Source organism: Bison bison, unplaced genomic scaffold (genome assembly GCF_000754665.1).
Source record: "Bison bison bison isolate TAMUID 2011002044 unplaced genomic scaffold, Bison_UMD1.0 scf7180017863887, whole genome shotgun sequence".
Classification (NCBI taxonomy): Eukaryota; Metazoa; Chordata; class Mammalia; order Artiodactyla; family Bovidae; genus Bison; species Bison bison.
Genome location: NW_011494459.1, coordinates 291,484 through 317,887, shown reverse-complemented (window position 1 = coordinate 317,887; position 26,404 = coordinate 291,484). Strand labels below are relative to the sequence as shown.

Here is a 26,404-nt window from a genome sequence, read left to right as displayed (position 1 = left end):
CCTTGAGTCCATGTGGTCCTTAATTAACAAAGAATGTTTCAAATAAATTTCATTTCTTCCTTAGGTGACCAAGAACATTTGAAATGGAGGAGAAACGTCTCACGGGCCCCCTTTCCTGGGTTAGTGATTTCCTCCTGCAGACGTCCATGACTGTGAGCTACAGGGCGTTTGATGGACAGCTGGGATGGCTGGATCCCTGGGTTCCTCTCCATCACCCTTGGGGCTGTGATAGGCAGGAATGAGAAATGGGGCCCCAGCACTCAGAGAGCGATGGCCACATGGGGGTCACAGGAAGCAGAGATGCAGGTGGGGAGAACAGAGAGTTACCACTTGTGGCCTGCATCGTGGACCTCCAGGTCATCTCTCTGTGATGGATGGGATCATTGTCATCCTGTAGAAAGTCGCTCATTCCAGACCCTGAGAACTGGGAAGCTACTGAAAGTAAAAATAATTCTTTGCAATTCTTATTAGAAAATTCTTATTCTGAGCTGGCAGAAGCTTCTGGAAGTACCCACTAAAATGAGGAAAGTCAAAAAGAGGGCACCCTTGTCTAGATTGCATGCTTGGTCTACCTTTTCTTGCCTCCAAAAGGTTTAGGCCAAAGAAGCAATAGTTGTAACACACTAATGGGTTGACAGCTGTCAACACGAGTTCTTCAGGACACTGGGCTTTTTCTACTATAAATCTGTGTCATAAATTCACTTTCGGTTTTTCAGTCTGCTGAGTGAAAGGACAAACATGCCAGGACTTCAGACTAAGCCTGTGTCCTTTGTTATTACCCCACAGAGATACAAATACATCATCATTCCCTATTAACAGGCCCTCGAGTAGCAAGGAGATGCTGTGCCATGGACACATGGACTGGGGCTAATGAATCCCAACAACTAATTACGTTTCTCTTAAAGTAACTTATTACCAGAAAGTAGCTGTGTTAGCACAAAGATGTGATGTGAGAATGGCAATCCCCAGGAAGAGGCCACCTAATTAATCATCCCCCATAATTCTCCATAATAGCCCTGTCTGGACTTTCGTGTCCAGACGACTGTTCTTCCCAGGGTTGCATTTGGCCTGACCTTATTTTGGACCGACAATGTAATTGGTAATTGTAGGCTAATTTATATAAACAAACGAGAGCCCTGCCAAATAAAAGCACCGTCATTGCAGTTGGTACTCAAGGCTCTAAGAGCTCTCTATTTTGCACAAGTTTAGGTGAAGTGGTTGCAGCCAATGACTCTTACGCAAAAAATAATTATTTCAGAGAAGCAAAAGCACCATGCCCTTGTGAAGCCTGCCAGGAATCATGGCTTGTGACCTGTTGTATGGAGTGAGTCCTCCTTCTCGTGTTTTAGATGAAGCTGGTTTCAGGTGTTTACTTCGAATCTCATCAGGACCTGAAGGGCTGTTTTTCCTTAGCACGTATGAAGGAACTGCTGATAAGTTTCTTCCTAGAACATAAAGGAACTTCACTTATTTCTTCTCTGCAGGCAGCACTGTCATCCTGCCTAGCAAACCTGATTAAATGTCATTTGTCCTTGACTCCTGTCACTTTTAAGCAACTGAAATAGATGAAGAGGCTGGTGCTTCCCAAATCAGAAGGAGCCAAGTGTCCACAGCCAGAGCAGTGGGAATAGAAACTCACAAAGAAACTCAAGCTGGGGTTTATTAGGATTGTACAGGGCTCCTTCCTATTTGAAGACAGGTGATTGAGACAGATTATCCTCCTGTTTCCTCTCAAGCACTCAGCTAGGATCCCCTGCAAGCTTAGATAGAGACCTCTGGAAGACAAGTGTCTGAGTATCCTTCTGAGGAGGCTAGCAGGGGACCTACCACAGCTCAGAAGGGCAAAGCTGTGAGCCCAAAGCACCCGAGTAGCCACTGAGACAGGAATACCATTGGAGAAAGGAGGTCTTACCTGTCACCTCTCAGGTCCTGTAAACTTCTTCTTTGTATAGGAACTTTTTATACTCCATAGGCTTTAATTTGGGCTTCCCTGGTGGTTCAGCAATAAAAAATCCGCCTGCAATGCGAGAGACCTGGGTCAGATCCCTGGGTTGGGAAGATTCCCCTGGAGGAGGGCATGGCAACCCACTCAGTATTTTTGCCTGGAGAATCCCATGGATAAAGGAGCCTGGCAGGCTATAGTCCACGGGGTCGCAAACATATGGACACGACTGAGCGACTGAACACAACAACAACATAAAATGAACCATTTAGAAGGGGACGATCCACTGGCATTTAGTCCGTCCACAGTGTAGTGTGGTCACCTGTGTGTGGTTCCAGAATGTTTTCAGGACCCCAGAGAGAAAGTCTGGACCTAGTAACTGGATCAGTTCTCCCTCCTGGTGGTCCTAGTGATCACCAGTCTGTGTTCTGTCGTTATGGATTTACCTATTCTGAATATTTCATTTAAATTAAGTCTTGGAATATATAGCCTTTTTTGACTGGCTTCTTTCACTCAGCATAATGTTTTCAAGGTTCATCTATGCTGCAGCATGGAAGAGTACTTTCTTCTTTTTTATAGTGGACTAAAGAATGTTTCTTTGCTTGGATATACTGTGTTCTGTTTATCCATTCATCCATCAGTGCTCATTGGGGCTGTGTCTGCCCTTTGGCTACTGTGACTAATGCTGCTGCTAACATGTCTCTGTATTTGTCTGAGCCCTTGTTTTCATTGTTTTAGTAGGCATACGTTTAGGAGCAGAATTGCTGGATCATAAAGCTATGACAACCTAGACAGTGTTAAAAAGCAGAGGTATCACTTTGCTGACAAAGGTCCATCTAGTCAAAGCTGTGGTTTTTCCAGTAGTCATGTATGGATGTGAGAGTTGGACCATAAAGAAAGCTGAGGACCAAAGAATTAATGCTTTTGAACTGTGGTGTTGGAGAAGACTCTTGAGAGTCCCTTGGACTGGAAAGAGATCAAACCAGTCAATCCTAAAGGAAATCAGTGCTAATTACTCATTGGAAGGTCTGATGCTGAAGCTCCAGTACTTTGGCCACCTGATGCCAAGAGCTGACTCTTTGGAAAAGACCCTGATGCTGGAAAAGATTGAGGGCAAGAGAAGGGTGCGACAGAGGATGAGATGCTTAGATAGCATCACCAACTCAATAGGCATGAATCCGAGTAAACTCCAGAAGATAATGAAGGACAGAGGAGCCTGGGATGCTGCAGTCCATGAGGTCTCAAAGAGTTGAACACAACTTAGCTACTGAACAGCAACAGTCTTTCATGGACAACTTTTTGAGGACTGTCAAACTGTTAACCTACCCATTTCATGTGTCCATTCCATTGTATTTTCTGAGCCAGACTATTCTCTTTCTCTCAAAATAGTTTGCCTCTTCTTTTGTCTATTCATTCCAGAGAGGTTTTCTCTTCAACCATTGGATTATTAAGGCCATTTATCTTTATATTACTCTGCATGAGTCCTTGGGAGAAGGCAATGGCACCCCACTCCAGTACTCTTGCCTGGAGAATCCCAGGGACGGGGGAGTCTGGTGGGCTGCCATCTATGGGGTCGCACAGAGTGGGACACGACTGAAGTGACTTAGCAGCAGCAGCAGAGCCTGAGTCCTTAGAAGAAATGTACTATGTGAGTGTTACTGCTTTCACTTTAAAACTCTGAAGCCTGATAAGAACTCACTGCAGCTTCATGATCAAAGCTGGCCAGACCCTCTGAGTCTCCAGCTCCACCGAGTCTCCAGCTCCACCCTGGACCCCTCTGCCCTCCTTACATTTGCAGTACCAGCCTCTTTTCTGTTCTACACACTGATCTTTTCTACCTCAGGACCTTTGCGTGTGACTCCCAGCACCTGGAAGACTTTATTTTCTCTTCTTTACCTTTAGGCTCAGTGTCTGTGCATGCTAAGTTGCTTCAGTCTTGTCCGACCCTGTGCAGTCCTGTGGACTGTAGCCTGCCAGACTCCTCTGTCCATGGGATTCTCAAGTCGGTTGCCATGCCCTCCTCCAGAGAATCCCAACCCAGGGATTGAACCCACGTCTCTTATGTCTCCTGCATTGGCAGGCCCCACTCGTTCTTTGTCACTAGCGCCACCTGGGAAGCCTCAGTTTAAATATCTTCTATGCAGAGAGACCTTCCTTAGCATCCTCCCTCCCTAATGGCGTTTCAAAGCACCCTGGGCTCTTGATCAGATCTTCTGACGATTTGAAGCGATGTCTTTGCCTGTGTATTTGTGTGTGTCAGGTCAGTTGCCCCAACGACCTACATCTTTCATCTATATGAGGATCATGTCTTTCATCGTCATAGATTGTACTGGCCCAGGACACCCTCTGGCCCTGACAGACCCTAGCTTTTAACTGAATGAGTGAATGAATGAATCCATGAAGGTCCTTCTTTTGATGCGTTGCAATTACCTAAAAAGTGTCCTGTACTAATTTTCACCAAAGCAAGGAACCTTTTAACTCCCCTGGCTGCTCATAAAATCTTGCCAGTTGCAGAGATAATGTTCCTTGCATGATCACCAGTTTCCCCAGGAGATCAGTTGCTTAATTAGAGCCATGTACCTGCTTGTTCTCCAGTGTGAGTGTGATATTTCTGATAAATAAAACCACCACATCCATCAGTTTGACCAAATGGCAGAATTTCTTTTCTCCTGTTTAGTTCAGTTTGTCTTTGTGTTTCGCTCTTACTGCCCCAGGTTCTTAAGATGCTGAATTCTTCATCCCACTCATTTATTGGTTTATCAACGAAGTTAGATAATAAATACGGACGCTAAACATCACCTCATTCTCATGAGAACTTTACGTATGATAGGTTCTTGTGTATGTCCCCCCCCCCCCATTTTAAATAAGAAGAAAATGCAGCTTATAGAGGTTTAGCAATGTGTCTCAGAGCTCATGGTATACACTGTGAGCCAGGATTTAAACCTAGACTTTCTGAATCCAAATAGAATGCTCTGCCATGACATTACTTCCTAGGAATCAGCCAGTTAGCACTCAACCCTGCAGCCAGCCCGTCTTATTTGTAAATAATTAGAAGAGTCATAACCATATCTTCATCGCCTCCTTGGCCAAGTGCTAAACGAACAGCGTAAATAACATGGGTGACATCTATTGTTCCGCACAAACATATTAAATTTCTAGTATGTGCCCAGGTGCCAGAGAAACACACATGAATAAGACATAGTACACGAATAAGACATGATACTGCAGTGAGTAGCCATTCCCTTCTCCGGGGGATCTTTCTAACCCAGAGATCAACCTGGGCTTCCCGCATTGCAGGCAGATTCTTCTGGTCACCAGTAGTAGTGTACTGGTGTTAGTCACTCAGTCATGTCCGACTCTTTGTGACCCCACGGGCTGTACTCTGCCAGGCTCCTCTGTCCATGGGATTCTTCAGGCAAGAACACTGGCATGAACTGCCATTCCCTTCTCCAGATGATCTTTCTGACCCAGAGATCGAACCTGGGTCTCCTGCACTGCAGGCAGATTCTTTACCATCTGAGCTACAGGGATTCTGCACCACCTGGGAAGCCCCATAAGACATGATACTCATGGCTAGAAGGACAGAAAGGCTTCTGAGCTATAGTGCATAATGCGTGCACTTAGTGCCATGCCAAACGTGTATGCAGAATTCCCGGAGGGCCCTGAGTGAAGGAATCACAGACTCCACGTGAAGGACTTCAGGAAGACTGCCAGGGGCCTGCCCTGGGAGGCAGGCGAGCTTTCAGGGGAAGGGGTAGAGGGGACAGACTAGGGTGGGCAAGTGGCTGAGGGGGACTAGTCAGGATGTGGTTGGCGGGGAAGAACCCAAGAGGCCCCTGCAACGAGAAGGGTCTTTTGGGAGCCGATTGAAAACCATTGAGAGGGAAGGTCATTTCAAAGAGGTTTCTTGACTTTTGTAGGCCACGGGGACCCCCGGGAGGGTAGGCAGTTACAGACACCATGTTCCCCATGCTGTGCCCACCAGGAGGAGGATGGGTGAGGGCAGAGGAGAGGCCAGCTGCAGGGATCGTGGAGCGGGCAGAGGAGCCCATGGAGCCGGGAGGCCGCTGGCTCTGTGTGCTGGGCCTGGGCCCGTCCAGGTCGTGCATGAAGCTTTGACACACTGTCTTTGCGATAGGTGTGATGTAGGGACGGGATATCATTGTTAAGCGTGAACTCCAAACCAAGAGGCTGCTGGCTTCAAATCCAGATCTGACCGGAAACCTGCTAGTTGCAAGATCTTGGGCACCCAAGGTGGCCTCTCCCAGCCTCAGTTTCTCCGTCTGTGAACAACAGTGGTGGTGGCCATGCAGGGCTGGGACGAGGGTGAGGCGAGGAAGGCTGAGCTGTGCCGGGTTGTTGTTGCTCATTCTCTCAAGTTGTGTCTGACTCGCTGCGACCCCGTGGACTGCAGCACGCCACGCTTCCCTGTCCATCACCAGCTCCCAGAGTTTACTCAAACTCATGTCCATTGAGTCAGAGATGCCATCCAACCGTCTCATCCTCTTACAGACTTTACCTTGTCCAGTTGTCTCAAAACATGAGCCCACTTTACAGATGGACAAACTGAAGGTCAGAGAACGTAAATGTGTTGCCCAAGGCAAGGCTGATAATATCAGAGCTGAAATTTGACACCAAAGGTTTTCTACTCCCCAGACTGACTTTCAGAGCATAAAATACTTTCATTCATTACAAATGAATGCCAATAATCACAGACATTATATTATAGAAATCAGGACCTTCTAGGAGATAGGTGTGGAGGTATTCCTGGGGTGTCCTCCTCCTGCGATCATCCTTCTCCCTGGCTCCTCAAGAATCCCCACTGCCTCCAACTTCAGAGTCTCTTGTCTGAAATTCCCTTAATGAATGTGGCCTGCTCTGTCACTGAACTCTCCATGGACCAGGGCTGGAGGAGGAGTGGTCAGCTGGCCTCTGCTTTAGGTGCAAGCTTCCACTTTTATGTCCTCTCTGTGGCTACAGTACATTCGCATTGCTGTCACTTAGTCCTTCTGTCTCCTTCCCGTGCTAGAAAGTTATCACCCATTTGACAAGCAAAGAAATCAACCACAATCAGCCATGCGGATTTAGCCACAGACCAAAATCTGCCCTGGGCGGAGACATGGAACCACCGAGCACTGCCTGCTGCCAGCCTGTGCATCTGAGTGCAGACACAGCTGGCCAAGGGCATCTGTCTGGTTCCTCCTATCCCTAATCAGAGTTTGCGTTCACTTTGGCAGCTCGCATCGCTGGCCACCCTTCTTGTAGGCCAGCTGCCCAGCCTCTAGCTCTTCCCCAGGATAGCATGATGCTCCATGACCAGAGTGTGGAATGACCATAACCAGATGCCAGGGGGCAGGAAGCAAGTAATATAAGTGGGGTGAGAATTATGAAAGTGTTCAATGAAGGAGCATAGAACAAAGGGGTTTCACCTGAGCAGTGGGCAGGGAAGCCTCCCTGTGAAAAAAGGAAAGATGAGTAGCACTTGGCCAAGTGACAAAGAAGGAAGAGTTCCCAGGCAGATGCTGTGAACAGGACCTCGAGTCTGACTCTGAGTACAGTGGAAGGTCTTAGAGTGGTGGACTTGTGCACTGATGTACATCTTAGAAGAATCACTGGAGCTTCCCTGAAATGTGGGGGAATTGTAACCCAAATCCCATCTCTGTACACCAGTACCAAATTGAATCTCAAAGGCAGAGTTTTGGGTGGAGCAGAAAAGAAGAGCTTTTTTGCTCTGCCAGCCAAGAGGGGCCACAGCAGGCTAATGCCCACAAAAGTGTGCTGTGTCCTGATCAGGAGTGGGAGGTGAGGAGCTTTATAATGATGGTTCAGAGGGCATGACCAGCTCGTGGACATCCTTCTGGTTGGTGGTGGAGTAATTGGGAGTCAGCATCATTAACCTTCTGGTGGACAGCATACAGTTAGCTTCTTTGACCTGGTAGGGTTTTAGTTTCTGCAAAACAGCTCAAAGATATTTTTGTGTGCATCCCTTGAGGGGAACCAGCACCCTGCCCCAAGGCTACACTATTGTTTCTTGGCTGCTCCGCCTTTGTCTTTGCATCCCCAGTTCAGTTCAGTAGCTCAGTTATGTCCAATCCTTTGCATCCCCTCTCTTCCCTAATCAGAAACTGTTTGAACCCACCTTTAGAACTCAGAGAAGGTCTTGAAGGCTGAAGGAAGCCTGTTTGCTATAAACAAGAAAACTGGGGGACATAGAAAGGCTTTTGTGCACAGGAGCCCCACAGGGTCCCGCTTGGTTTCAGAATGAGGACAGAAGCAGAGAGACCGATTAAGAGACAAGAGATGCCAGTGCTGTGGGCCCAGCAGTGGCCATGGAGCAGGATTCTGAAGATGCTTTGATATTGGAGCTGATTGATGTGCTGGCTGATTGAATGTAGATGTGCAGGTAAGGTAAGATTCAAGGGTGATCCACATTGTATTTATCCAGAGAATTAAAGTGTTTGGTGCACAGCAAAATAACCTGTAAGGAAACCTCCCCCCGTCCCCAGTGCCCCCCCCCAAACAGGTTCCAATTAGCACTACTTTTCTTTCTCCGTTACTTTTTATCTGGTTTTTTTTCCCCTTGCTTTTAAGATTTCCTCCTCCTTCACCTCTTGATCACTGTAACCACAAATACACTTTGCAAAGGTTCATTGTCATCCTCATTCTTCATATTCTGTTCATCCCTAGTATAATTCAGGGGCTCCCTGGTGAGGGAAATCAGAATTGAAACTAAGCACAAAAAGATAATCAACACTGATGCAGACATTAAGTGTCTCTGCCCACCCACTGTGCTGCAGACCAGAGGCAGAGCGGGGGTGTAGCTGTGGCTGGCTGGCTTGTACCTGCTGGTAACCCAAAGCCGTCCACATCTCCCACACCACCAGTGGCCAGTGCTGACGGGAGGGTATGTCATGGGCACCCTATCCTTGAGGTGTGTCTATGTAGGAGAAAAAGAGGAAACTATTACTTTAAGCCTGCAGCAGTTCTAAATTGCTTTGGCATTGGAATAAACTGTATATTTGATTTTTGGCATGTGCTATAAAAAATGCTCTATGGTGAGTATTTGTGATTAAAACTAAAGCAGTCCATTGTGTCTCTGAGGGAATTTTAGGGGATTATTGGATTATTGGAAATACTGGATTTGATCCCTGGGTCTACTGATCCAACAGGTGGTGATTTTCTATAATATAGAAGGATTCCCCTACCTATTTCCCTTTTGCAGAAAAAATGGAGTTGAAACCTTGTAACTCAGATTGCAATGTGAATCCACAGTCTTTTAACTGAGCTCACACCTGGTCCCAGGACTTAATGAAGTTCAGGTTCTTGATGTCTCATGACAGAAAGAATTCAGGGAAAGGCAAACTGGTAGGTAAGAGGTGGATTCTTTGAGAGAGAAACATATTCCACGGCAAAGTGTGGTCCATCTTAGAAGCAGGAGCAGCGTCAGGGCACAGGATCGTCACATTTTATAGGAATGGGTAATTTCATGGGCTATTAAGTGGGAGGGGTGTTCTGGCTGTTTGTTGGGAGGAGGTAGTGGAGATTTCTAGGAACTGGGCCACTGCCCGCTTTCTCACTTTTTATGGTTGGCCTTGGAACTGCCATGGCACCGTAGGTGTGTCCATCAGCAAGGTGATGTTTTACAGTGAGCGTACACTGAGGCTCGAGGTACTTCTAGAGGAAGTCGACTCGACTGCCGTCTTGGACCTGGTTGGTTCTAACCACTTATCTTGTGTCCCATGGTCTGTCATTCCTTTAAATGTGGTGCCCTGCCCACCTTCCTCCTGTTTCAGAATCATTCTATCTTTTCTGTAACTTTTTTCCTTAGTAATTAGCTGGTGAGAACCTTCCCACATTAGCAGATCCAAGAGGATTGATCATAAGTGTAATTGAATTAAAGTGAGTGTTTAGAAAAGCTTGTGTTTCCAAATTATATTATCTAGATTATTTTCATGGTACGTCATCGATGGCTTGACATTTTTCCCCCATGAAGTCATTTTCTGTGTCTTGTGCCAGAATTCTGAGAACCATTATCATTTACAAAGAGCGGTGAACCCAGACAACGATGTGCCCTGGGCCGATGGTGGAGGGTGGCCACTGAGCTGGTTAAGGGTCCAGTTTTTAAATAAAACCTTAACATTTGCTCAGCATCAGGAGAATGTCACCAGTATGGTAACAGGCAAGAGATCCTCCAATTGAAGTGCTTATTTAAAGTGATGAGGAGAGACAGTAAAGCCAGACTCTTCATTGCCAACCTGTGAGCTGCCTTTAATGAGGCTCTGTGGCTGCTCAAAGTGTCTTTGCTGTGTGACCTTTCTGTGCAACATTATAATTCTTTCATTTTTTTAAAGCACTGTTCCCTTCACCACTAAAGCAGTTAAAGGAAATTTGCACCCAGTAGTACCATTATCCTGTACTCATGCTGATGACAAGCCATCTGGTAGTAGTAAACCAAGAAAAGTCACGTGAGGTTACCTGGAGTTGGTGAGATATGTGTTTATCTTACCATTCCTGCAGCAAGAGGCATCTAAAAATCCTAACAATGGCATCTCATGATTCAAAACATCTAAAGTGCCTCCCCTGGAGGATGCAAAAGGTTTGTCTCAAAGTTTTGAAATAATTTAGCAGAGATGCTAAAACGAACATTAGTGAAAAATATGATTTTTTTCTGTGAGTGTGCAAATGAAGTGGTTTTACTATCACTGCTGTAACAAATTACCACAAACCTCAGATATGCAGGTTTCCACCCTAATGGTGGAAAGTGAAGAACTAAAGAGCCTCTTGATGAAGGTAAAAGGGGAGAGTGAAAAAGCCAACTTAAAACTCAACATTCTAAAAACTAAGATCATGGCATCCAGTCTCATCACTTCATGGCAAATAGATGCAGGAAAAAACGGAAACGGTGACAGGCTTTATTTTCTTGCACTCTAAAATCACTGCCGACAAGTGACTACAGCCATGAAATTAAAAGATGTTTGCTCCTTGGAAGGAAAGCTATGACAAACCTAGATAGCATATTAAAAGCAGAGACATCACTTTGCCAACAAAGGTCTGTACAGTCACAAAGCTATGGTTTTTCCAGCAGTCATGTATGGATGTGAGAGTTGGACCATAAAGAAGACTGAGCGCCAAAGAATATATGCTTTCAAATTGTGGTGTTTGAGAAGACTCTTGAGAGTGCCTTGGACTAAAAGGAGATCAAACTAGTCAATCCTGAAGGAAATCAACTCTGAATATTCATTGAAAGGACTGATGCTGAAGCTGAAGCTCCAGTACTTTAGCTACCTGATGCAAAGAGCAGACTCATTGGAAAAGACCCTGAGGCTGGGAAAGACTGAGGGCAGGAGAAGGGAACAACAGAGGATGAGGTGGTTGGATGGCATCACTAACTCAGTGGACATGAGTTTGACCAAGCTCTGGGAGATGGTGAAGGACAGGGAAGCCTGGCATGCTGCAGTTCATGGGGTCACAGAGTTGGACCCAACCTAACCACTGAACAACAAAAAAGGAGGTTTGGATCAACACAAACGTATGATCTCAGAGTGGTCTACCTCAGCATTCTGGGAAGCTTGGCTCGTTTTTCTTGCTTCAAGTCTCACAAGTCCAAAATCAAGGTGTCTGCAGGTGGGTTCTTATCAGGACCCTCTAGAGAGGACCTGCTTCCTGGCTCTTTCAGGTCACTGGCCAAATTCAGTTCCTGGCAGCTATAGACTGAGGGCCTCTCCCCTTGCTGGCTGGAGCCTGGGAGGTGTTCTCAGCTAACAGAGGCCACCACCTGGCCTGGCGGGCGGCCCCCTTCCTTCATCTCACAGAGCCAGCAGGCTCAGGTTCTCTCTCCTCACCTTTCCTCAGCCCTCCCAGCCCCTCTTCAGCTACATCTGTCGGACTGACTTTTCTGTCTCCCTCTTGTGCTTTCAAGAGCTCACTTGATTACACTGAATTCAGGAGGATGCCTCAGGATCATTGCCTTGTCTTCAGGTCAGCTGATTAGTAACTTAATTCCATCTGCAAAGCCCCTTCACAACAGTGACTGGATTAGTGTTTGAGGGTTTGGTTGAACCACGAGAGGGCAGTCATCTTGAAGAGGTTTTTTGTTTGTTTGTTTAAGTTTTTCTTTTTTTAAAATTTTATTGGAGTATAGCTGAATTTTTTTTAGATTCCCTGACAGCTCAGTTGGTAAAGAATCTGCCTGCAATGCAGGAGACCCGGGTTCAATCCCTGGGTTGGGAAGATCCCCTGGAGAAGGAAATGGCAACTCACTCCAGTATTCTGGCCTGGAGAATTCCATGGACTGTATAGGCCATGGGGTCACAAAGAGTCAGACACGACTGAGCGACTTTTATTTATAGCTGATTTACAATGTGGTGTTAGTTTCAGGTGTGCAGCTAAGTGATTCAGTCATACATATACACAACAGCTCCGCTGTGTCTCTTTTCAACCCCATGGACTGTAGCCCATCAGGCACCTCTGTTCATGAAATTTTCCAGGCAAGAATACTGGAGTGTGTTGCCATTTCCTCCTCCAGGGGATCTTCCTGACCTCGGGGTCAAACCCACGTCTCCTGCGTCTCCTGCGCTGGCAGGTGGGTTCTTCACCACTGTGCCACCTGGGAAACCCCGCCATCCATATACATATATTCATTCCTTTTCAGGTTCTTTTCTCATATAGGTTATCACACAACACTGAGTTGAGTTCCCTGTGCTACACAGGAGGTCCTTGTTGGTTATCTGTCTTATATATCGTAGTGTGTGTGTGTTCATCCCCAGCTCCTGATTTATCTGGTCCCCTCAGCCCATTTCCCCTTTGGGGAAAGTTTTTTCGTTGTCTGTAAGTTTGGTTTTTGATATCTGTACGTCTGTTTCTGTTTTGTAAAGAAGTTCATTTGTGTAATTTTTTAAAATTAGGTTCCACATATGAGTGATATCATATGCTAATGAACAGACGTCTTTAGAATTTCTCCCTCCCACAACCAAGAAGAAAAAAGCCATGATGATAATGGAAGCAGACAATTAAACTTGATTTTAAACGAGTTTCTTTGAACGGTTCCGATACCGATTTTTCCAGCACTATTTCTAATTGTGATTAAGACCAGTGCCTAAAGTTGGAAAGTCCACACTGGCACCCATCTTTAAAAAGCTGACTCCTGCTTTCTTTTAATAAGTGCTTCAGGAATTTCTTCCCAGAAGTTGAAAGATGTTTCAATATATAAGATTAAATGTATTCTCTTCTCCCTTTCAGAGAAAACTTAAAAGGCAAGAGATCATAGTTTTGCTGGATTTTCTGTATGTTTTTTTTCTTATGCAAATTATATAATGTATTCTTAGAGTTTTTCCTCCTTCCTGATCCCCACCACTCCTACACTAGATATTTCCATTCTAAAACAAGAAGAAAAGAGAGTGGTCCAGAGACACCTTCTGTAGTTTTAGTTCATTTTTGGCCAAACAACCATTGGCCTTATTTGTTCATTTCAGTTAGCTTAGAACTATATAGTAATCCCTGGCCAAGTTAACTGCAGTCTGGACTTTGCATCATTTATCATGTTCTTTGGCTTCCCTGGTAGCTCAGATGGTAAAGAATCTGCCAGCAGTGCAGGAGACCCAGGTTTGATCCCTGGGTCAGGAAGATCCCCTGGAGAAGAAAGTGGCTACCAACTCCAGTATTCTTGCCTGGAGAACCCCATGGACAGAGAAGCTACAGTCCATGGGATCATAAAGAGTCGGACACCATTGAGCGATTAACACTTTTGCTTTCGCCCAAATAAAAGACTGCCTAGTGAGTCATCAAAACTTCTAAATCCATGAAATAGCAATTAGAAGAGATGGGCACATTTTAAGAGATTAAAGGGAAAATGTATTTTTATTTTTAATCACTTCCTTCCCATTTGGACATGAGGCTTAAGCAGTTTTGATATAGGGACTATTTTTGTTAGCATTTTGGCCACAGATTTAAGGAGACATTTTCCAAAAAAGAAGTGTAAGAAAACAAACCAAAAAACATGTTTAAAGCAGAAGGGGATGGTTATCAGCAGGCATCTGCCCTGGAGCAACAAAGTAACAGGGGCTTTGCCTTCTGTATCCTGTGGCCCCTTTTTCTGAGCACTTAACCTTCTCTTGAGTCCCTTGGACTGCAAGGAGATCCAACCAGTCCATTCTAAAGGAGATCAATTCTGGGTGTTCTTTGGAAGGAATGATGCTAAAGCTGAAACTCCAGTATTTTGGCCACCTCATGCGAAGAGTTGACTCATTGGAAAAGACTCTGATGCTCAGAGGGATTGGGGGCAGGAGGAGAAGGGGACGACAGAGGATGAGATGGCTGGATGGCATCACTGACTCGATGGACTTGAGTTTGAGTGAACTCCAGGAGTTGGTGATGGACAGGGAGGCCTGGCGTGCTGCGATTCATGGGGTCGCAAAGAGTCGGACACGACTGAGTGACTGAACTGGACTGAACTGAACTGAACCTTCTCTTGCTGGACAAGGACAGTGAGACCTCAGCTTAGAGGAATGCTGATGGCAACAGTCTGACAGTAAAGACCCAGGGCAAAACCATATTTGGGAGAGGCTGGGGAATTGCACTGAGATAGAGGGGTTAGACAAAGAAGGCAATGGCACCCCACTCCAGTACTCTTGCCTGGAAAATCCCATGGACGGAGGAGCCTGGTAGGCTGCAGTTCATGGGGTCGCTAGAGTCAGACACGACTGAGCGACTTCACTTTCACTTTTCACTTTCATGCATTGGAGAAGGAAATGGCAACCCACTCTATCGTTCTTGCCTGAAGAATCCCAGGGAGGGGAAGCCTGGTTGGCTGCCGTCTATGGGGTCGCACAGAGTCGGACACGACTGAAGCGACGCAGCAGCAGCAGCAGCAGCAGAGGGGTTAGAAGCAGAAGGAAGAGGGAAGACCCAGAGTAAGTGCACTTCTTTGCCTCTGATGACAGTCAGTGCTTTGAGTTTTTTTATTGTTGTTATTGTGACTCAATATGGTATCCATGCATGATCAAAACAATTATGAAAACAAGGAATGCAGCTTGAGGAACATGTACCATCTAGGTGATGGAGCTTTTAAAAAAATCACATGGATTCCCAGCTTTAATATGTCTTTGAAGTACAATCTGTTAAAATTTCCTATAGGTAAATAAACTGAAAGATTACCTGACTGCCTATGGGGAATTAAGAGATAAATTGGAATGCAAGTTAGAAATGTGGTTTTCGTAATAATTATTAATAATCTGGAACATAATGCCAAATCTTGAAAGTCTTCAAACCCACAATCTTACATTTAAAAGGCAACTAGCCAATTACCTACAATCCTTTATTAGTCAGCTTTGTTCTCCTACTTCTTGGAAAACAGAAGACTCAGAATACACAGAATTGGATGGCCTCAGCATTACTCATTATTTATTTAGCCACGATGCTCACTTTTCTGGAAGCTGTCTGCTGTCTGAAGTGAATATTGTGCTTTCTACTTCCCAGTTTCCTGGTATATTAGTATATTAATGTGTTTTAAAGCTCAGGTTTTGTGATGTACCTTAAATCGAGCTGGTCAATGATTGGTTTAGCATAAAAAAGAAGAAAACACTGTTTTCATGTTTAAAACATTGTTCCAATCATGTTTGAACTTCGCTTGCATGTTGATCCATGACATCTTCTTTTTGCTGTTTTTGCATTTGTAATCGAGGCAGAGCTGCCATTGGCCAGCTCTTGGTTTTGTTCTGTGGAAATGCTCCGTGCAGTGGTGGTGATGGTGATACAAAGACTTAACAGGATGCTGAGGTGCCAGGACAGAGGTGGGATGTGTGGGCCTCCAGTATGAGATGCATCGTGATTCGAAGTCGATGCTCTAGAAAGAGGAGCCTACCACAAACGTACCCTAGTGAAATGTTTCAAGAGTTAGTGGAACACAGTGCAGGTGGGCATCAACGGCCAAGGGATTGGGCTACCGTTCAGTTCAGTCTCTCAGTCGTGTCCGACTCTTTGCGACCCCATGAATCGCAGCATGCCAGGCCTCCCTGTCCATCACCAACTCCCGGAGTTCACTGAGACTCACATCCATGAGTCAGTGATGCCATCCAGCCATCTCATCCTCTGTCGTCCCCTTCTCCTCCTGCCCCCAACATCAGAGTCTTTTCCCAACACTGCTCTAGACTTGAGATGCAGTCGAGTTAGAGCCTCAGCTTCTGCCCTGAGTGTTACAAGCTAGAAAACAATTGTGGGCGTTCACGGTGCCCAAAGAATCACAGGCACAATTCGGCTCACAGTTCACCATTTAGTCACGCAGCCTTCACCCTTTTCTTCCCTGTGATTTCCTTGTAATTTAGCCCAACGGGAAACTTTGAGCAGACATTGCATAGAGCACTTAACTCTGTGGCGTTCATCAATTTTAATTAGAATCGAGGAGCTGAGATCCTAGGTAGTCCTTGACAGCAATAGGGTGTCTGTTAACTCAGGCATTTCTGGTTCCACTCTGGGCATCCTTGGAACTGTGAGTGAGGTGTGTGGCTGATTCCAGAAGGCACGTGTCTGGGTAGTCCTGGAAAGGGACAGCATGGAATAGTCCACGTCAGAGGGGCTCCTCTGTCTCTCTTCACTGGTTTCCATTCATAGGTGGGGTGGGGGTGTCAACAGGGCACAGCATGGCAGTGCGGTTTACTGCCAGTACAGGAGGTAGTTGGTCTTTAGGCCACTGAAGCATTCTGCTTCTGCAGCTCAGCAAAGCAATTTCTAAGCCATCAGTGTCCTGACTTATAAAGAAATTGCCTTCCTTGGGAGATGACTGCAAGTTGCATAGCGGGAATCCAAGCAGCAGGACTCGGCTAATCTTAAAAAAAAATTTTTTTTAAAAAAAGGAAAAAAGGAAATTGATTTCTCTGGAAATTGTTCTGACTTGACTATAATGAAGTACCCACTTTAAAAACATATGTAGACAGAGAAGTCAAAAGCTTTTCAAGTAAATTCAACCTCCCATTATTCGTACCCAATAAAAGTTTATGGAGGTGAGGCTATTCCTGATGCGGTTCCTACCATTTGGTACTTAGGGTTAGCATTTCAGATGATGTTCTGGGAATTCATTTAAAGCAACGAGGCTGCAGTACAGACTTCACTCAAGCAGAGCTGAGAAGCTGACTCATTTTTCTCCCTACAGTCCACTCATTTCCCACGCAGTGCTGAGTACCAGCCACAGCACTCTGTTCCCTAGAAGCTGTAAAGACTGAGGTTTGGGGGGCCGCTTCTGCCAGAAAGAGGACTAGAAGAAGCGAAGGATGTCAACCAAGCAGGAGAGCAAGCTGGGCCAAGATGACCACTGACCTGGTGGCACTCTTATGTTTAATCAGCTCAGCAAGGGGGCAAAATAAATTAAAGCAGCATACTTCTGCCTCAAAACATGCATCTTCCTATCCCATCAGTATTTCCTGTGCAGAGGGCCTTAGTATGCTCTGAGTTACATAGACTATCTCCTGATCTTGCACAGTCAAGGGTAGCACCTCACCCCAATAGGCATAATTTTTATTTTCTTATACATGGCTTATTTGGGTCTTAATCAAATCTATACAATTATTTGATCATCTGGAATACCTTCCTAAAGCTTGCATGAGCCCACTGCAGATAAACAGTTTTCTAGGGAAGGAACCATAAGGAAGGCTGAGTGCTGGAGTATTGATGCTTTTGAATTGTGGTGCTGGAGAAGACTCTTTAGAGTCCCTTGGACTGCAAGGAGATCAAACCAGTCAATCCTAAAGGAAATCAACTCTGCATATTCATTGGAAGAACTGATGCTGAAGCTGAAGCTCCAATACTTTGGTCATCTGATGCAAAGAGCCAACTCATTGGAAAAGATCCTGATATTGGGAAAGATTTGGAGCAGGAGGAGAAGGAGGTGACAAAGGATGAGATGGTTGGATGACATCACCGTCTTGATAGATATGAATTTGAGCAAACTCCAGGAGATAGTGGAGGACAGAGGAGTCTAGTGTGCTGCAGTCCATGAACAGCAACAAAGGGAAGGGCTGTGTGTCTGTGTGTGAACATTTTAGGGATGGTGTTGAGAAGAATTCCATTTACCCTTGAGTCAAACAAGCCAAACGCTGTGTGTTAGTTTCTTATTGCTGCTGTAACAAATTACTACAAGCTTAGTGACTTAGAACAACAAAATTTATTATCTTACCTTTTCTGTGGGTTGAAAATCTAATGCTGGTTTTACTAACTTAAAATCAAGGTGTTATCAGGGTTATGTTCCTTACTAATGGTTCTTGGGAGGGCCTGCTTCCAAGCTCCTTCAGGTTGTTGCCAGAATCGAGTTCCTTGTGGCTGTTGGACTGAGGTGTCTGTCTCCTTGCCAGCTGTCAGCTAGGAGCCAGCTTCCTCTCTCTTTCACCCTTGCATGTGGTCCATATACATCAGAACCAGCACCAGAGATGGAGTTGAGTTCTCCTGCTGGGATCTCTCTGACTCCAGCTAGAGAATGTTCTCCGCTTATAAGGTTCATGTGATCAGACTGGGTCCATAGAGATCATCCAGGACAGGCTCCCTATTTTAAAGTCTATAACCTTAATTCCATCTGCCAAGTCCCTTTTTCCATGTAAAGTAATCCATTTAGTTTCCAGGGATCAGGACACAGACATCTTTGGGGGCTATTATTTGGTCCACCCCAGTCCACCCTCTGGTCCCCAAAGATCCACATCCACCCCATGTCTTTTCATCCCAATTATACCATCAACTTAAGGTCCTAAATCTCTTCAGCTCAAAAGTTCAAAATCAGAAGCATCTAATCAGGTGTAGATGGGTACCCATGAAGTGCATCAGTGACCCATAAAGTATAGCTGCTGGGGAAGAGTTCCCCTCCACCTGTGAACCTATGATTCTAAAGAAACAGCTTATTTGCCCCCAGCATACAGCGTTGGAACAGGCACGGGGTAATAGTTATAGACATTCCACTTCCAGAAACAGAGACGTGGAAAATAAAATAGAGTGCTGGGCCAAAGCAGCTTGGAAACCCAGCCCAGCAAATCCCAGTTGCAAGGTTTCAAAGCCAGGGACTTATTCTGTCATCCTTGGTTCTGCTCTCTGGGTGAGATGTCAGAAAAAGGCAACACTAGAAGGAAATGCTTCTAGAAAGACGAGTTCACCAGGCAGGTGCAGGGGAGGCCAAACGTCCTAAGTGTTTACCTGCCTGCTAGTGCTGATCTACACCAGGTAGGAGGAGAGGGTCTGGTGCTACGCTGCCTGGCACTCAGAGCACCCCACCTGGGCTGCCAGCAGCTCAATGTGGAGAATGTGCCCCCCCCTCCCCCACATCAGGGAGGGAGCAGCTTGAACATCAGGTCTGTGCTGTCGGCTCTGTGGATTCTGCCTCTCCCCATGCCTGTTCTGCTGGGCTGGCATCAGGACAGTGTGCAGCTTCATATTTCCGTTTTGCCTCTAGACTACCTGTGTTCCTTGAAGTGATCTCAGCTCTCCTCTCTGAAGCCCTCTTCACACTTGTATAGAGTCTCAGGAACCCAGCCCAGATTCTGCAGAGACCCAGCGTCTGGGCTCTGCTAATAATAAACTGGGAGATGAGACAAAATTGCCTGGTGCTCAACAGTCCAGAGTTGTGTGGGGCTGTAGGAAGGATGGTAAGGAATTTTAACAGGGATGGAACCCAGGGTTCGGGGGTTGGAGGTGGGCCAGGTATGAGAGGACCCTCAGTGGAGGCCAGTTATAAATGCCAAGGATCAGGCTGGGTGGAGAAAAGAAGAGAGATGAAAAGATTATAGAATCTGCTTTAAGCAGAAATTTCCAAATTATGTTCAGTTCAGTTCAGTCACTCAGTCGTATCCGACTCTTTGTGACCCCATGGACTGCAGCACGCCAGGCCTCCCTGTCCATCACCAACTCCCGGAGTCTACTCAAACTCATGTCCATTGAGTCGGTGATACCATCCAACCAGCTCATCCTCTATCATGTCCTTCTCCTCCCCTCTCTCATCCCCTTCAATCTTTCCCAGCATCAGGGTATTTTCAAATGAGTCAGTTCTTTGCATCAGGTGGCCAAAGCATTGGAGTTTCAGCTTCAACATCAGTCCTTCCAATGAATATTCAGGACTGATTTCCTTTAGGATGGACTGGTTGGATCTCCTTGCAGTCCAAGGGACTATATCAACTGACAACTCGATCAAGATTATACTGATTATTTCTAAGAAATAGGTATTACAATATCCTTGTGCTTTTTTTAAACAAAATATCTACAAGGCTTTGTTTCAGTATTAACTTTTATGCATAGAAATTTTGCTGCACCAGCTTCTAGTCAGACATGGAAATCACCTCCCTCAAAATGAGTAGAAGATGGTTTAAGTACAGCAGGAGGGGAGGAACTTTGTAGGCTGGACACTGGCTGTTTATGAGACTCTTATGCAGTCACTTATATAGGACCATAACTACAACCACTGACCAACACACAAGGTTATTGGAATTTTCATTTTTAAAGAGCGAAATGCACAAGTACAATAAGTTTCGTGTTGGAGCAGGGGGGTAAAAATCGAAGGTAATCTGAAATGTCTCACTCATTCAGGAATAAAAGTGGAAACCCAACCCCAAAGGCTTGTAGGATGCTCTTAGCCATTGAAAGAGAGACATGTTCACACCTCAGTTCACTTAAAAATATTAACATATATGATGCCTCATCCTACTGCAGGCGCTGTAGTACCTTCCCGCCCACCCGCCCACCCTGCGTCACTGGAGAGGGGGTGGGGGGAGATTTAGGCGTGTGTCCTAATCACTTCCTTATCCCTCTTGGGACCTCATTAGTCTTTCTCATTTCTCAGTATATTACACATTTTCTTATTGTAGACTGTTAATAACTTTTTAAAATTTTTGGCAGAGACTGGACTAAAATCAAACAGAAACTCAAACAAAATTAGTATTGAAAAGGTATGATGTTGAGAAAGTTGTTAATTCTTGATCTTTCCCATTGGTTGGCCCTGCCCATTCATTGATGACCAGTGAAAACAGGGCTGATCATAGTGATGCTTATTTGTGACTTAGGAGGCAGCCATCCCCGTTGTAAAGCTACTCCAAGGTAAGACTGAGTATTCATGGGTAAGGAAAAGGGGCAGGGGTGTTTGAGACTAAGCTGCACATGAGCTGCCTGTCTCTACAGTCCTTTCTAGTTTAACTTTCTGTCATTCTGTCTTTGGAAACGTGATCTCATCAAAGTAGGAAAAGGCAGTCATTCATTGCACTCAGCACTTTTCTGACCAAAGAGGTCTGACTGGGCTCTAACAGCATCAGAACTCCATGTGGTGAAAATCACTTCTGGATCTAAAAATGCTCTCCTGCAAAGGCCGTCCTTTTAATAATAATACCAATGTGCCTGTCACCACTTCTTCTTTCACAGAAAGATGTCTTCCTCCCTCCCAGGGATGCTGCCAGGAAAGTGTTGGCCATCCCAAGGTGGAATCTCCAACACTTTATGTAAAAATGCTGCCTACATATGCTCAGTTACATTGTCTGAGGCACTGAGGAGTTTTGGTTATATTTTAAGATCAGCAAATGCCCAAACTTCTAATTTTCATTGAATAACCTTTCCCAGTGGTGTTACGTTAAAACGCTGATAGATCCTCTTTAAACATGTCTGCAGAACTTTTTAGATATTAAAGAAAGCATGAATGTTCAGTAGCCTTTTGAAATTAAATATATTTTATTTTTATTTAATTCCTAAAAAATGTAGTCCATGTTGTACATCGAACTCGAAGCCCCTTGCTTTTCTCTCCTTCACAGACCTGGGTTTTGTTCTGACGTCTCCACTTTTACTACCTGTGGGAACTTGGACACCCCATCTGAGCCTGCCTTTCTCATCTGTAAAACACAACGAAATGTAACAGGGAAGGATGTTGGGAAATGAAATGAGAATAGTTGTGTCAATTATAGCATGGGTTCAGAGATTCATTCTGTTCAGCTACTCCTGTGGCCACAGACTCTTAGAATCTGCCACATGGCAGGCTCCAGAAAAGAACAGTACCCTCCCCAACCAAACTCCAGCCCCACCCCTAGAACTAGAAGTAACGCTGTTACCGAGTCTAAGCTCTCCCTGCTCACCGCAGGAAAGGCCAGTGAATCTGAGAGAGGAGGTGTTGAGGCAAGGAATACAGCTTCATCTGGAAAGCCAGCTGACCGAGAAAATGGCAGACTAAGGTCTCAAAATAACCATCTTGCCAGAGTCTGGATGCCAGGTTCTTTTATAAATCAGAGATGGGGGGAGGCGAGGAAATAAAGTAAAAAAAGGCCATTAATCTTGCAAATATCTCCTACAGTGGCAAGCCTCGGGCAGGGGAAATGTGTTTTTTACTTTCTTCCAGCCACCTACAGGTGGACAAGATTCTAAACAAAGGCACTTTAGCTTAACAGGTAAAGCACCCCACTCTCAGAGGCAGGCCATCGTGTATGATTATAATAACAAAAAATGCCCTCCCCCCCCAAAAAAAAAACACAGGGTTAAATTCAAAGAAACACATCTAGCACGGATGAGTCAAAACTGACTCTTCCCCGTTACAGCTCTAGTTTAGTGTAGATCTGCAACGTCAGCATCACCAAATATGCAAATTATCCAACCCCACCTATGATGCCAACGTGGGGCCCAACTGACTACGTGAACACACCCTCCAGGCGATTCTAACGCTACATAGCTTGAGAATTATTGCCTTGCCTGGATCATTATCTCTTTTCATCACCCTTTCCCACAGTTCCTAAACTTTTCAGCCTCTTTGTACCTTTCATTTCCTCACCTCCTCCAGCCTCCCTCCAGTAGGCTGTACTGTCTGTAAATCAGTTGCTGCAAAAGTTCTCTGTGCTTGCATCACTTCCGTTGTGTCTGACATTTTGTGACCCTATGGACTTCCAGGCTTCCCTGTCCATAGGGCTCTCCAGGCAAGAACACTGGAGTGAGTTGCCATGCCCTCCTTCAGGGGATATTCCGGACCCAGGGATTGGACCCTCGTCTTAATGTCTCCTGCTTTGGCAGGAAGGTTCTTTACCACTAGCACCACCTGGGAAGCCCTGCAAGTTTTCTGCTAGAACCAAATCCTGGCCGTGGTTGGGAGAGGAAGAAGGCCTTCTCAGGTGGTGGGGTAATAAAAGCACTCAGGAGATTCACCTTTGTCTGGATCATCTGATGTCTTTTGTGGGTCTGGAAGTTCACTCCCCTCCCAGCTGTGCATTCCATTAAAGAGGCCCCTTCTGTTGCCTTTAGCTCAGCTTGTGCCATTGTAGGAAGGAGCTTGGGCCACTCCTACATAAAAGGTGCCATGGGTATTCTGATGACTAAATTCTCAGAGAAATCTCTGTGTCCTTAGAGTAGACTTCTAGAGTTTCCCTCTGTCAGGGCCCAGATAGATATGTTTTTTGAGAGAGGTGAAATTAGACCTCTAAGATATGTCAGTAAGTTGGAAACTTTGTCTTTGAAAAGTATTTCAAACTTTTCAAAGAAGAACAGCCCTTTGAATCAAAGAGCTTCTTATTCCCTCCTGGATTGTAACAGAAGCAGACCTTGAAGACTTTTACAAAGTCTCCTTTCTTAGTGGTCACAGGACTCTCACGGATCACGTGTTCGGAATTCTGCATTCCCTGTTTTGATGCAGATATCTGTGGCTCATCCAATTCTAGAATCCTTTGGTAGAGGCCATTCTCCCCTCATTAAAACTACATTCTTGGTAAACCTTCTGAAAGGCTACCAAAGTGTTTTCATTAAAACTTTGAGAGGAAGGGACTTCCCTGGTGATCCAGTGGTTAAGACTCTGGCCTCCCAAAGCAGGGGGCATGGATTGGATTTCTGGTCATGGTACTAAGATCCCGCATGGTATATGTCGCAGACTAAAGAAAAACAAACGAGAAGAGGTGGGCATGGAAGAACGTTCTTTCGGTGGCCACTGTGAACGGTGCTGATACATCCTTTTGCTTTGCAGGAATGTTAGTTCAGCCGGAGAGGAGGCCCGCAGGAGAATGCGGGAATGTGACGGGCTCACGGACGCGCTGCTTTATGTGATTCAGTCTGCGCTGGGGAGCAGCGAGATCGATAGCAAGGTTTGTCATATTTGCATAGATGAAGCATCTTAGAGAACAAAGATTCCCCGGGGGATCAAACAATGACTAACAAGGATGGAGAGTTAATGCAACACTTAATACTTTCACTCTGAAATCTGTATGGACTTCTAATCCTAGCCTAGAACTAGACACTTAATTCTTGATTAGTAGCAAGTAAAAATTTAGATTAAATTACTCCAGCTACAGGTGTTCCAGATCAGGGTATAAACTTTCACATAGCAAGTTGCCCATGAGCTTCTAGCTTCATTTTCTAAAATCCACTGGCAAAAAGAAAAAGAAATAGTCAAGCTACCTGAGATTTAAATAACCCTGTATTCTACAAGATAGCTTTTGAGCAGCTTAATACTGCCCAATGCCATTTCAAGAATGCCCAATGAAGTCTAAATAAATGCTGTCAAAATGCTGCATAAACAAGCCTGTCAAAACACTGATCATCAGTGTCTATTCAGTGTTTTAGTTCACAAACCAAAATAGAATTGGGTGGACTTTTGACAGTGTTTGGGCTATTTTGTTTTGTCCTCTTTTGTCTTTTGACCTAGTTTGGGTTCACTTTACATAAAAAAATTTGTAATTTCATAATATCCTGATATAAGCACAGACTTTACTGATACTTTAAAGTAATGCACATGATGAATGTGACACCTTAGTAAGACCATTCTCAGAGCCACTCTCTCAATATTTCGGTCCACTTCTTTGCTGTGGACTGTCCTGTGGACTATAGGGTTTGGGGCAACATTCCAGGTCTCCACTCACTAGATGCCAGTACCTTCCTCCCCCCACCCCAGTTGTGACAAACAAAAATGTCTTCTGACATTTCCAGATGCACCGTGGGGAGCCAAAAATTGGCCCTGGCTGTGAACCAAAGCCCAGTCCCACAGTTTGTTTGTTTTTTAATATATATAAGCATGTGCATTGGTTTATTGATATTACATAAGATATTACATAATCAAAATACAGTAAGTCCTAGACAATACACATATTCATGAAGTAAAATGATTAATATTGCACAGGACACAATTTATTAATTGTACATAACGCTCTGTCAAATGATCTCCAGTCAACATGTTTATCATAATCAATGTCCAGAGCTTAATCAGCAAGCCATGAGAAGCCATCCACCCACGCAATACATGTCTGCCTGCCCTTGAATCATTGAGGTTTCTGTAAATAAACTGTGTCTGGCATCTGGTTCTTACTTCAAGACCATCTCACCTAAAACTGGCATGCTTTCTTCTCAAGATGTCTTGATGAACCCATGGTTTTTAATGCCAGCTCTTCACTGGAACTGCCTTTGGAGCATTTGATAAATGCGTGTGCCTAGACCCCTGCACAGCCCCCCTGAATCCAGACGTTTAGCTCTTATCTCTGATTTCTGTTCCTCTGGAAGTTCATCAGGTGATTCCACGTGCATCTTGGACTGAAAAGCCCACCTTAGTAGATACAGCTTTAAAATAGACTCTAGTCAGGGGCCCAACACACTGTAATTTAGTTGTTTTAGTTGTTAAGGTCAGATAAAGAACAAGTGCCGGGGTCCAGCCCCGGTGGATCCAGGGAATTCGAAGCGGGGACGGCGTCGGCGAGGATCAGGAAACAATTGCTTAATTAAACGTTAATTAAGGATATAAGATAGCTCAGTGAGGAAATTCAGTGGAGAAAAGAGGCTGAATAATTCAGCCAGAAGGTAAGAGAAAGAACGACATGGTGAGACCAAGTTTCAGTGAACAAGGCCCGCACTCTTTTCCAAAGTAGTTTTTATACCTTAAGTTATGCATAGAAGATAATGGGGGAAGGGGTAGAGTCATGCAGTAAGCCAGGCTTTCTTCCTGCAAACTTATCATATGCAAAAGTTTAGGTGGATTTGCATCATCTTCTGGCCCGGAGGCCTTTTTCTCTAAAGGTGATTATTCTAAAGTCAGGCGCCAGCCTCCAAAAAGCATTAGATAAAGTTGCATTCCTACAGAGCAAAGGTGTGGTGGGCTATAACAAGAAAAAGAATTAACTCAAGGGTCCCAGGTTACAAACATTAAAGCTACTACTTACACCAATTATGTTAATCAATACACTGCCAGGGACACAGCAGGTAAGGGATATGGAAACTTAGTAGCAAACATTGGCCCAACAAGTGAAAATCCCTTCACCAATACAATTTCTAATCAATCTTTTAACTGCTCAAAGGAATCTGTATTTAGACAGTTTAGAACACCTCATGCCTCTCAGTTTGGAGGCTCTGAGCAATCACATGTGGCCAGAAAAACCTATTCAGGCAGGCTAGAGGACTTCCAAGGGAGTTTGTAGGTTGAAACACTGTCACACCCAGGAATTATTAACTGGAGCTGTAAGCTAACTCTTTTTTCAGAGAGGTAGTGGGGGACAGCCCCCCCCCCCCCCC

General features: G+C 45.1%; 1 protein-coding gene across 2 annotated transcripts in view; it reads left to right on the top strand.

The window, feature by feature from the left end:
- The window catches only part of CTNND2 (catenin (cadherin-associated protein), delta 2), a 914,052-nt gene that overhangs the window by 734,840 nt on the left and 152,808 nt on the right, over positions 1-26,404 (top strand). For both annotated transcript variants that reach the window (XM_010833758.1, XM_010833759.1), the window contains one exon: positions 23,877-23,994. In XM_010833758.1, coding sequence (XP_010832060.1) covers positions 23,877-23,994 — 118 coding nt within the window. The remainder of the gene's footprint in view (positions 1-23,876; positions 23,995-26,404) is intronic.